Source organism: Eulemur rufifrons, chromosome 15, assembly GCF_041146395.1.
Source record: "Eulemur rufifrons isolate Redbay chromosome 15, OSU_ERuf_1, whole genome shotgun sequence".
NCBI classification, from domain to species: domain Eukaryota; kingdom Metazoa; phylum Chordata; class Mammalia; order Primates; family Lemuridae; genus Eulemur; species Eulemur rufifrons.
In genome coordinates, this window is record NC_090997.1 from 24293213 (window position 1) to 24306479 (window position 13267).

Below are 13267 nucleotides of genomic sequence, written 5' to 3' on the forward strand. Positions count from 1 at the left end.
GGTGAATGCCCCATGGGGCAGTATGTTTGGGGCTGGGTAATGCAAGGGCAGGCGCTGAATTGTGCAGCGATGATTCATGGAAATTCTGCCAGAGAAGGTACTCTGTGCTGTGTTACAGGCTAAACTGGGGAGCCAAGTCATTCTGGAAGGAATGTGTATGAAGTTTTCAGATGAGGACTTGAAGTTTTATAGGTCGGAGTCACATTTGATTCAAACCATCTGTTTAATGGGAAGCTGAACCCAGCACTTTTTTCATACATCTCACACAGAATTCATCAATTCAGTCCATGGAGTGCCAGGCACTGTGGTTGTGATAATGAATGACACAGTTGTCTGTTTTTTAGATGTGTATGGTTCAGTAGAAGTAAAAATTATGTGTTTATATGTTTTCCTCCCCCTGATTGTGAGGTCAATGTGTATAATTTATAAAAATTTATAAAAATCTGGGTTGCCAGGGCTGAGCATTGTGTCAGTCCATTTTTACTGATGGAATGAATACAGGAAAGAACTTGCAGTGCTTTACCCAACATGGCTACTGAAATGCATAACATTATTGTGCATTGTTGCTACAGTGATATGCTGATTTGTATTGTAATTGCCTCTGGGTACAAAAAACATTCTTCACAATGAGGTAGTGACCAAAATTGTGGCATTAGAAAACAATAAAAATGCTGGAATAGCTGACCGACACAGGCTGTTTTGTTCCCTGAAGCTTAAAATAGGTTTCTAATATGATGAAAAGGCAGCTATTGTTCGACAAGGTTAGTAAGATGTTGGTAATGTTAAACATGAACATATTTTTCCAGTTCTTTCTGAGCTAGTCATAAAAATGACATTATTTACTTCATCTTTTAATTTGAAAGATATTATAGTAGGCACTTTGTGGATCATAAAGACAAATAAAAGGGCCTGACCAAAAAGAGCTTAAAATCTAGTAGTGCTGGTATTCTCAACCAGCCTTGCGTGGTGACCATGAACCTCTTGAAATAGTGTACAAAACTGATGTGCAGGTGCATTTTTCTGAGGAGAGCTTTCATCAAAGTGTCCAGTGGTTCATGTTCACAAAAGATTAAGAACCTCTAGAGTAGAGGGATAAAACTAGAGAAAATTATACCATATGGGAGTCATAAAGTGCCTTGGGGATTTAAACGAGGAGCAATGCAGGTAGCAACACTGAGTATTTTCATTGTGAAATCTTTGCCAATTTTGCAGGGGAAAATTCTTTGCTGCCAGAGACAAACATTTTGAAAACTTGGCTATTGATAGAATTAAACATAAGTGATAACTCTATCACTGGTTATTTTGTGTATGAGTTATCTGTTCCTTGTATTTTCCCATGTTTCAGTTTGTCTTGGGATTTTTTTGTTCCTAAAGAATTAGTTTTTGTGTCCTGATGGCATTAATATTTTTGATGTTATATTTTTGGTAAAACTTTTCCCCAGTTTGATGAATGCAAAACAATTCTGTGAATTTTTTAGATGCATAGTTTAATCTTTCTATAGCTAATTTTTTTATTCTTTTTTTTGTTTGTTTGTTTGTCCTCAACCACATTGGAATGCATATAGTTAATTTTTTTGATGTACTTATTTTTTTTAAGAGACAGAGTCTCTTTCTGTCACTCAGGCTGGGGTGGAGTGGCATGATCCTAGTTCACTGTAAACTTGAACCCCTGGGCTCACGTGATCCTCCTGCCTCAGCCTCCTGAGTAGCTAGGACTACAGATGCATGCCATCATGCTGGCTACTTTTTTATATTTTTTATGGAAATGGGGTCTTGCTTTGTTGCCCAGGCTAGTCTCAAACTCCAGGCTTCAAGTGATCCTGCTGCCTTGACCTCCCAAAGTGCTGAGATTATAGGCAGGAGCCACCACACACAGCCATATAGTCAAATCTTTAGTTTTTTTTCTTTTTAATTTATTATACTTGAATTCCTTCGCTATCCAGAGATCAGATATTCATATGCATATTCTTACGGTCTGTACTTCAGGTTTTTTCAGGCAGTTAACATGCTTTCAGGTGTCTTGTTTGGACCAAGTGATGTTAAATTATGTGTATGATACAAAGAGGAAGGAAATGTGGGAAAGCTCTGCTGTCACATTAGAGAAATTAGTAGTGAGATGGTAGCACTGTGGTGACAAATGTGGAGACATTTTTTGTGGGTTTGAACCTGGCTCTGACACTATGTGACTTTTTGAAGTCACTTCTCTGTTCTTCAGTTTCCTTATCTGTAAAATAGAGTTAATAATAGAATCTACCTCATGATTATGAGAATAAAATTGATATGTAAACTGCTTAAAACGGGTCCTGGTACAAAGTCAGTGCCAGCCACAGTTAAGTCCTTGCTGGGTAGGACTCTTCATTTCCAATGACTCCCTTTACCAGAGCCTCACTCCATAACTTTTGTGAGTGAGACACGCCTCCTGGAGGCCACAAGCGAAGTTTATTTCCAGTTCTTGAAAACCCTATAGACAGCACTAGGAGAGCTGGTGTGGCTCTCACGCGCCGCTCCTAAAAGTCTGCAGTCTGACATCTGGAAAGTACAACATTCATTCTCCCCAGCGCTTCCACTTCTTCGACCCTACCAGCTCTCTGAGCCTGATCTTTATTAATTCTTGCAGACCTGGAACAGTTTCTGCGAGTATGCATTCATTCACTCATTCCAGTTCATGCTACAGATATTTTGCTGAGCACTTACTATGTGGGAGGCATTGCGGGGGAGGGAGGAGTGACCTGAACTCGGAACCTGCCCCTATAGGGCTTGCCATCCAATAGGAAAATCAAAATGTGTATTGTACGTAGATGGGCAAACTAACAATTATGTTGCAGCTCCTGTATTCTCATCTGCAAAATGGGGGTAATACGACCCTACCTTGTAGGGTCGCTGAAATTAGATTAAACGAGGAAAAAAAGAGCTCCTAATAGTGAACCAGGTGCAAAAAGGATCTTAGTGCCCGTTCTTTCTCCATTCCTTCCCCAGACGAAACTGATGAGTTCCAGCCCTGCGGCTTAAAGCGCCACATTATCTTCAATCTGTGGACTCTTTGTTAGCGTCCCAAACGAAGTTACATAGGTTCAATTTTCGGTGTGTTGCAGTTTTCGCTGCTAGCATTCCTGCATCCTAGTTTCAACCGTCAAAAGCTCCTGACTTCACATACAGGAGGTGCCGCTTAAAATTTGGGGGAAAAACCAAACCCGAAAACACTCATACTCAAATTTATTTCAGCTGGCAAAGCGGGTGAACTACCGAGGCCGCAAAGACACCCAGTGAGCATTCGCAGGGCCCTAGAGGAGTGGGCGGGACCCTGGGAGGGCGGGCCTTCTCCGCCGCTCACTTCCGCTTCCTGTTACATACAAACTCTCCCGCCACCCGGGAAAAGCGGCTGCCGGCGTTTGTGATTTTCCGCGTTTGTGTGCTTGCAAGTAAGAGAAACTCCTGCGAATTTAGGGTGGAAAGCAATCCTGGTGTTGAGGCTTGGAAGTCGAGAGGAAAGGGAAATCACTTTGCGGGCGGGGGGAGGCAGAAGGATTGCCTTGGCAGGATGGGAGTTTTGGGAACTGGTTGGTTGTTTGGGGTAGAGACCCAGGTGCCAGGGAGGAGTTGAGGGGCAGATAGCTTTGCCGGAGGACTGGGATAGGGGCGGGGATCGGGAGTGGAACATTTATAAGGCACTTGTAGTGCTCCCTAAAAGGAGTTCGTTCCAGGGACTGGATCCGAAAGACAGTTCTTCTGTTTCCCAGGGTCATAAGTAACTGGACCCAGTCCATTAAGTTTCTCATCTAGGCAGAATCTCGTGCGCTTTCCTCTTAGTTCAGGTTTGCAGCCTATATAATACCCCATCTTAACTCTTGGGATTGCTGAGATCCAAAGGCCGTGACACACAGGCCTATAGTGAGGAGGCAACATCACCTGACTTTCATGTTGCTGAAAGTTAGGACCATCACCTGCAGCTATTCTAGTACCTTCTGCCATCACAAAATGGTTACAGGTGTGTTGCAGAAAATCTGGAAGTTACAGAAGGAAATCACCCAGGGGTAATCACTGTTAACATTTTGTTAACTTCAATGTTATTTTCTATGTATGTGGAATTATTTTTTTGGTTTTTGTTTTCTTTTCAACTTCATTTTTCATTATTTTAACCGTTTTATGTGCTTCCCTCCAAGGTGACCAAGATGCAGTTTTCTGGAGGAAAGAGGAGGAAGCTGAGATTGGCAGGTGATCAGAGAAATGCTTCCTACCCTCATTGCCTTCAGTTTTACTTGGAACCACCTTCTGAAAACATATCTTTGACAGAGTTTGAAACTTTGGCTATTGATAGAGTTAAATGTAAGTGATATTTAAATTAGAATGCATATATTCTTGAAAAGCTCATTTATCCTTTGTGAGAATTAAGGTAATTTATATCCTTCATTCAGCGATCCATTCAACAAATATTAATTGAAGATTTGCTGTGGAGAATCTGGTATTCATTTATTGTACAATGAATATTTGTTAAGTGCTGCTATGTTCTAAGTGGCAAGGATTTTGAGACAAATAATGTAATTCTTATCTTCACTGAAGCTGTATTCTATTGCAAAGAGACAGACTTCCAAAATAATAGTCATAATTCAGTATTTTAACTGCTTTAGTATGAATAGAAGTAAATATTAGTGCTGTTGAAATGAAGAAGTGGGAGTGACTGACTGAATCTGATTATGTAAGACTTAGAGAAGTTGAAATAATGACCCAGACTTTGAAGGATGAGTAGAAATGTTCCAACAAAGAAATGAAGGGTTTTTCCAAGCTGAGATGAGAGCCTGTGCAAAGTCTTGGAGGCATGAAAGAATGTCACGTTTGAGAAAACAGTGACAAGTTCAGGGTGGATGGAGAAGTGTGGATAACCAAGGACGTTTTGTGCCATGCTAATGGTGTAACAATGGGGTATAAGAAGGATATGGCCACTGTCCTGGGAACCTACTTCTCTTCAATGTGTTGATGGAAGAAAGGAATGAACTAGATATGAACCGAAACAGAAATACTTGTACTATCTTCAGAATTTATGTTCTTTGTGGGAAAATCAGATGAAGAGGTGAAATACCGTTAATCATTCTTAGAGGAGAAGGGTAAGAACTGCTAATACATGTTTGTTGAATGAAAGAGTGAAAGCAAGGGAGAAAATGGTTTTAGAAAGCTTAGCAGTGTCACATGCTTCATAAAGATTAAGATGATGTTTGAAAAGTATCCTTGGGTTTGGTACTTAAGAGGTGAATTGGTAAGGGCCTGAACTAAGCTAGTGACAGTAGCAATGATAGGAAGGGAGAGATTTAAGGGATACTGAAAAGGTATCATTGATAGGATTTGGCAACTGGGGTGGCTGAAGTTCCTACTTGGATGATCCCGTGGGTAGAAACTCTGCTGATGGAGACAGGGGTGTCAGAAAGAGGAGTAGGAATAAGGGGAAGATAATTAGTTTGGTTTGGCTACCATAATAAGGAGGTGCCTGTATGCTATGGGTTTATGTTCAGGAGGCAATTTAGAAGTTTTTCATTCTTTTTTTTTTTTTTTTTTTTTTTGAGACAGAGTCTCACTCTGTTGCCCAGGCTAGAGTGAGTGCCGTGGCGTCAGCCTAGCTCACAGCAACCTCAAACTCCTGAGCTCAAGTGATCCTCCTGTCTCAGCCTCCCGAGTAGCTGGGACTACAGGCATGAGCCACCATGCCTGGCTAATTTTTTCTATGTATATTTTTAGCTGTCCATATAATTTCTTTCTATTTTTAGTAGAGATGGGGTCTCGCTCTTGCTCAGGCTGGTCTCGAACTCCTGAGCTCAAACGATCCGCCCACCTCGGCCTCCCAGAGTGCTAGGATTACAGGCGTGAGCCACCACGCCCGGCCAAGTTTTTCATTCTTGAACTCAGAAATGGCTTGAGAGAGGAATTCATCTGAGGAAAGGTTGGTAAAGGGCTTTAGGAACCTTTGAACAATATGTAACACCTGTTCAGGATAGTTCATTTGGCTGATTGGATGGCCCTGTTTCTTCACTGTTGTGTCTTCTTTCTTTCAACACAGGAAAGGTGGTGTTTTTTTTTTTTTTTTTTTTTTTTTTTTTCCTGATGGGTCAATGCTGAGTAAATTAAGCAAACTGCCTAACAGGCAGCTCCACATGAAGGATGCTAACAAGGGATGCTTAGTTGTTTTTTTTTTTTCATATTGCCACGTTTTTCCATTCATCAGCAATAGTGGCTCAATATAGCAATGATTGTCCATCGTCCGTCCCTCTTCCCTGATTGAGAATCTCAGATTAGATTACGCTGTGGGACATGGATATTTTCTGCACATAGATGGACATTATCCTCTTACAAACATATGTAGTTTACATAATATGCTTGCAGAAAATAAAATGGTTATAACTAGTCATGTTCTGTAAATAAATAATTATAGAATTGCTATCCGTAGATTTTGTCTCAGGTTTCGCTTTTTAAAATTATCTTGCATTTATACCTTTTCTTTTTCTTTTTTTCAGTGCTAAAATCAGTTGAAAATCTTGGTGTGAGCTATCTGAAAGGAACTGAGGAATACCAGAGTAGGTTGGAAGCTGAGCTTCGAAAGCTTAAGTTTTCCTACAGAGTAAGTAAAAAAGGAAAGAAAGGAAAGTTCCTTCAGTTTGTGTATATTCATGTACTGAGTGTCAGTCATGGGAAATGGCTTATATTAGGCACAGGGCTTTTATAAAAACCAATATAACTCTGCTTGAAGGTTCCTACAGTCTATTAGGGGTGATTGACATGTAGTCAGATGAATATAATACAGCAGGGTTTCTCAGCCTTGGGACTATCATCATTTTGGGCCTAATAATTCCTGTTGCAAGAACTGTCCTGTGCATTGTAGGATGCTCAGTAGCATCTGTAGCTTCTCCCCACTAGACATCTCCAAACATTGCCAGATGTATCTGGTGAAATACATGATGATGAATACTGTTATTAGATGTGTGCTCTAGGAACTCCGAGAGCACATATAATTACCCAGCTCAAACTGGGGAGATTTGGGAAGGCTTTCTAGAGGAGGTAGTGCTGGACATGCATCTTGACAGATGTGATCAGATTTTTATTTTGGGAAGATGACTGCCAGCAGCACATTGACAGGGTCATGTCTGATAGGAGGGAAAGTAGTTAGGAGCCTGGAAATGATAAGAGTCTGAATTAAAAGGAAGGAGGGGACTGACTGAAGAGATTAAAAAGGTAGAATCAGAAGTTTTAATGACTGATTGCAGGGGGAGAAAAGAGAGAAGAGTTATATGAATGACACCCAGGTTTCCATTAATAGGGCAATTAGGTGAGTGATGGTAATATTTTGAGATGTGATATACGGGAGGGGAAGCAAGTCTTAGAAGGACATTGTAGAGTTTAGTTCTTTACACGAATTTGAGATGCCTGTGGAGATGTCTGTGGACATTTAGACATATAGATGTGGACTTAGAAGACGTCTGTAGTTGGAGTGTAGATTTAGGGCAAAGTTGGAATCATCCGGAGTAGGTGAGAGCACCCTAGGAAGATATTTGAGTGAGAAGAGAAGATGATAGAGGACAAGATGTAAGGAATACCATTATTTAAGGTGAAGTAGAATTAGAGGAGTCTGGGAAGGAGGTTGAGAAGGAGCTTTCTGAGAAGTAGGAAATGAACCAGGATAGTAGTGCATAGAAGCCAAGGAAGGCTGGGGTTTCAGTAATAATGACCATGATATTAATGATAATAGGGAATAGCAACAGCAAACATTTATATTATGCCCTATGTACCAGATTTTCTTTGGGCTCATAAGATGGCAAATGGTGGAGCCAAGATTTGAATCTGGACATTTTGTTTTGGTGGTGGTGCTCTTAACCACAATAGTTTCAAAAGCTTAAGACAGATCATGTAAGATGAGTTGTATGGTATCCATTGGATTTAGCAGCTGGATGGGCCATTTATAGCTAGAGGCAAAAGCCAGAACAATGACAGTGGTTGGAGGAGGAAGGTGAAAAAGTGGATATGGAATATATACTCTTTTAAGGTGTTTAGCAGAGGAGAAATAGGGCAGAATATAGAGAATGTTTTAGGGAAAAGAGAAGATGCACACACACACACATTTGGATATAAAAAAATACATATATGACAGGAGATAAACATGTTCATAAGCTGAACAGAAGAACTGGAATAGAAAGAAGAGGGGAGCTTGAAGATACTTTGAGAGACAAGAGCAAATAGGTTGGAGGATTTTGGTGCAGGGATTAGCTTTACCTACGAGGAAGGAGAGATGCTTTGTCCACAGAGATGCAAGGGAAGACAAAACACATGGATGTAGAAGTTGGGGGTTGAAGGAAGGAGTCTGCCTGGTGACCTTTATTTTCTGTAAATGAGATGAAGTCATCTGTTGAGAGAGAAGGGAAAGGCGCTGTGGGAGGGGACTTGGAGCAACTGGTGAAGTCTAAAGATTTTCAAAGAAGTGAGGAAGGGGATGATTATGTGTCAGATCCCAACTCTGCTGCTTACTTTGGGCAAACTTTGTGACCGTGGACAAGTTATATAACCTTTCTGTGCCTCGGTTTCCTCATCTTTAAAATAAAGATATAGTAATGCTACCTCATAGGGTTTTTAAAAAAGGATTAAATGGGATAATGTTAATGTATTAAAAACGCTTAGAACAGTGCTTGGTACCTAGTAAGTGCTCAAGACATATTTACTCTTACTATTTTGGACTTAAATAAATATTCCATGGCATTGGTAAGGGTCCAGTTGAGATTATAGGCCATGATTTTTTATATTCCAAATTCCCATAGTTGGTATTTTTTTGTCCAGAGATTCTTAGCATTTTGGGAACAGGACTACAGAGTACAGCTGTAGATTAATTTAAAATATAGGTTTTGCCACATGGTTCAAGTTAGAGAAGCTGAGGGTTGATGTAAGAAGAGGTTGAAGTGGTGAATACTCTGGATATAGGCTGGATAAGAAAGAAAGTTAAGAAAAAGGGGTTACTAGGAAGAAAACAGTGGGGTTCAAACCCAGGGGATTTTGTTGAGACCAGTTTGCTTGTTAGTTTCACCTGATTGATAGCTTAAGTAAAATGATAATTATCCTGGAAAGCATATTAAGAAATGTGTTTTTGAAACTTTTACATTACCATTGGCTTAAGCTGACTCAGGATTTCTTTACACCTCTTGTCATTCTAATGCATTTATTATTTATTGATGTGTCATTATTTTTAAGGAAAACTTAGAAGATGAATATGAACCACGAAGAAAAGATCATATTTCTCACTTTATTTTGCGCCTCGCTTATTGCCAGTCGTGAGTATACATTTATATGCTCAAATCTGGTGTGTTGGGTTATACATTAGTATATGGGAAGTTGATATGTTGTGCTGAATGTAGGAAGACTCAGAATAACATCAGGAACCGGTTGGTCACGGATTGAGCACTGTTGCAGTGAATTGTTTGAAACAAGTTGTTTGCTGAAAAAATACTGAAAAAAATTTCTGTTGCAAAATTTTGCCTGATGAAATACTTTTTAGCTTTATGGAGAGACTCTTCATTTGGGATTTAAAATTGGGAAGGATTCTGTTAGGATGAAGGACTTGTGATACTTTCCTGAAAAAAAGTAGTAATATTTTTAAGAAACACTGTATCAAACCCATCCTTGAATTTGATACAGGTTTTTAGAATTTGAGATGTTGGGCCTATTAGAGAGCTAAGATATTTGTTTGGTCATTGGGTTCTTGTAAGTCAATAGTGCCACCCAGAGGGAGAAGTTGTTAGTTGCCTTTTTTTTAAATCATGTTTTTCCCTCCATATTAATTTTGGCCAAATAATATAGTTACAGCTGTTTCTTTTTATTAATAGGCTGATCACATTGAGACTCTTGAAATATTTACCAAGATTCAAAATAATAGTTGAGAAATTACTCCCCAGCTTTGATCCTAGAATTTTTCTTTTGTAAAAAAGCATATGTGATTTATGTAATTTACAGAGTAAATGAATTGCTGACAGTCTGTGAAAGTCACCACAAAAAATGAAATCATATTTTACATGCAGTAGGGTAATTATTATATAACGGTAATGCCCATTATATATCTGCCTTATAAATTAATATATTTTCATGGATTTCAAATATTGTGATATGTACATATTAAATTTTGTGAAATTATAAACTGTAAAGCTGTAGGCAAAGTTTCCTTTGCAAAGTTCATCTGATCATAATCTATTCAGAGATAAAGTTACCTTTAAAAAATTTAGTGTTTATTTGGCATTGATGAAACCACCTCAGGCCAGAGGAGTGCCCCATTTTCTAATATAAGTGACTATTTTGCAGTTACATTAAATGCAATGAACTAATTTATGTTATTCAGTAGTAATACAGCTAGGCTTGAAGCATTTTATATTTAATCCTTTAAATTTTATAACACCCCTTTACCTCATACTCAGCACATCCTTGGAAGATTGTGTGTGGTGTGTGCTATTCGTATTCTCCTTGTAATAGAGGACTTGCATGTTTTTAACTACAGTCTGCTGGCATCTTGCTTAAGTTTGAATATTGTTTTATTAAAACTTCTTAGACTTACTAATTATTGTATTTTTAATTTATACTCGTAATTTCCCTGTCTCCATTTCAGCGAAGATCTCAGACGCTGGTTCATTCAACAAGAAATGGATCTCCTTCGATTTCGATTCGGTATTTTACCTAAGGACAAAATTCAAGATTTCTTAAAAGATAGCCACTTGCAGTTTGAGGCAGTAAGTATATTTTCGTAGTTATTTCCAGTTGTTTTCACCATTCATCTCTCCCTTTTGCCTTAAGTGTTGGTACTAATATGTGGAGTTCATTCTCTTCCTAATTTCCTGTCTGATACAGTAGCTAGCGTACAACAATGAACCTCTCCTCCTCTGTGACCAGAGGAAAAGGGGCTCCTTAGTAACAAAGCCTCACATTTAGTTGCTCTATTAAATATGTGATTTATTAAAGTACAAAAAGGTTTAGTTTATAAAAGTTCCTCTGTAATTAAAAACTTTATGTAAGTCAAAATTTTAAGGCTAATAATGTATTACAGAAAACAGACAAGTGATAGTTATTTGCAAGAGTGAAGTTTAGGGAAGGTAATATGATATTTTAAAAGTCAGTTGTCAGTAAGAGTTGTCTGATTAGTTTTAAAAAATAGTTTTGCAGACAAATCTGAATGATTTACGTATTGTAATTATATAAAAAGAAAAAAGGGACATACTTAGCAGGGATAAGTATTGGGAGTGGAAATAGAATTTAAGTCTTTTAGATAGATCTGTGCCTCAGTGAGAAGGTAGAAAAATTCTGTTTTGGTAGATTTAGAGCAGTTGGATGGTAGCAGGACTGGTTGAGACTTTATTTTGGTGTTGTAATCGGTGGCTTGAGGCCAAATAAAAAAGTAGAAGTTGCAGTAGGTGAAAGACATTGTGCTGACAAGTGGAAGAGGTACTCACTGTAGCAAGGAATACTATGGGTTATATGAGTTGGTAGAAAGAGATTACATGAAAGTAAGTGAACAAACATTTAGTAGATATTTAGTGTCTATTATGTGCTAGGTGGGTGTTGTATTGTTGAGTTTTATTTCTCCCTCCACACATACCAGTGTTGGGAAAAATTCCTATATGAGTCTCTTATACTCCTGCACATCTTGCTGGGTAAGTCAAGAATGAATGGTCATGACCACTCTATCTAGGCCATTTCTTACAACTGTGTTTTTAGCAAGCAGCTTTGAAGGATGAAGTGTTATCTTCCTTAAAGCTGTCAGTTCTCAGTGTTCCTTAGTTGTAGTATAAACCCACACATAGACCACTGATCTGGGCTGTACCGTGTTGCCCCCGCGGCACTGAGAGCAAGGAGAATGACAAACATGTTGGTTCTCTTGCTGCTTCCTGTGACATGAGTGCTGAAGTTCTTTGTCACTGATGCAGGAGTCTTGTGCCTTCTGTCAGTGTCTCATAAACAGTAACAGGCTATCTTATTGGCTCAGAAGTAGGGTAAAAATAAATTCCAGACTTGACAATTAGCTATGTTATTTTGGATAAATTTTCTAATCTGTACTTCAGTTTCCTCATCTTCAAAATGGGGATAATAACAATCCCTACCTCAGCTTTGTGAGGTTTAAATGAGAAGTGTGTACAGAGTGCCTGGTATGGGCCTGGCTTATATGTTAACTGGTAGTATTACAGGGGATACGGAAGCAGCAGATGCCTGTATTTTGGAGAAGTCTGGAGTCAGTTAGATTGAAATTAAACTGTTTTGGGTCTTTTTGTTTTAGGAAATTGGAGTTTATGGGACATGTAGGCATAGTTTTAACAAGTGTGTTGGAAGTCGGTATGGTTTTTAATATTACTCTAGTTGCTTCTGGTCTGTTTGCTATAATTAATTAATTAATAGCCTGTTTCACTCTGTAGGTCATTTGAGGTTCATTATAATAAACATATACATTAAAGTAAGATGGAGAAATATGGATAAATTTGAAAAATTGAAAGGAAAATTAATATCCATATGTGTACATCCCACGGTGGTCTTATACAGTTTCTAAAGGGAGCAGTAACTTTAGATTCTTGTGTGACTGTTTTGGTTTTTCTAGCTCAATGATTCTCAGTGGGGGGATAGGAAAAGGAGGTGTAGTCCTTGTAGGGGGTTATCAGAACGTGGGTGGAGGTGTGTAGAGTGTGGAAAACATTATGCCTTGTGTTTTTGAGATACAAACCGGAGAATGTAAAGCTTGATTGTGTTTGTGGCTGGTGGGGATTCGTGGAAGATAGAATAAGAAAGTATTCAGAGGGCTTGGCAGAAAAACCATTCCTGTGATAGATTGCATTTACTTTCCTGGCACAGACCTTTTGCCCTTTTCTTCTGGTGCTGGTAATTCCCAGCACATGGCATCTGATACTGATAATTAAGGCACTTGAGTTCAGGTGCTCTTGATTAGCTTGGCCCCAGGGCCCTGTAAGCTCTTCACATTTCATTTTAGGCTTTCCCAACTTTTACCACTTCATTAATAGGAATGTGTGCAGTTTCTTCACTTTGGTTAGAATATTTAGTTTACGTCTGAAAGCTATTATACTAAATCAGGTGTTGGTGATGCTTTTAGACTCAAGACAAAGCAAGGGTTGGGGCAAAGTTATTAGCATTTGTTGTATAAGGTGGTCTCTGATACGTGACCTGCTGTGTAAGTCAAGGTCCTGCTGCCTAAGTTGAGGCAGAAGGAAATGGTATGGGGTGGGAAGCCATGGGGCCAGCTTGGTTTCCTTGTCCCAGAAGC

General features: G+C 39.0%; 1 protein-coding gene across 2 annotated transcripts; it reads left to right on the forward strand.

The window, feature by feature from the left end:
• Positions 1–518: 518 nt before the first annotated feature.
• PRIM2 (DNA primase subunit 2) lies at positions 519–11047 on the forward strand. Of its 2 annotated transcripts, none has more exons than XM_069487959.1 (5): positions 519–631; positions 4161–4323; positions 6498–6601; positions 9214–9293; positions 10616–11047. In XM_069487959.1, the coding sequence occupies exons 2-5, from the start codon at positions 4170–4172 to the stop codon at positions 10752–10754; spliced, it is 477 nt and encodes a 158-aa protein (XP_069344060.1). In that variant the 5' UTR covers positions 519–631; positions 4161–4169; the 3' UTR covers positions 10755–11047. The 2 variants fall into 2 exon arrangements, with proteins under 2 accessions (XP_069344060.1, XP_069344059.1); XM_069487958.1 differs by lacking the exon at positions 519–631 and adding an exon at positions 3348–3419.
• The last annotated feature ends 2220 nt before the right edge of the window (positions 11048–13267 follow it).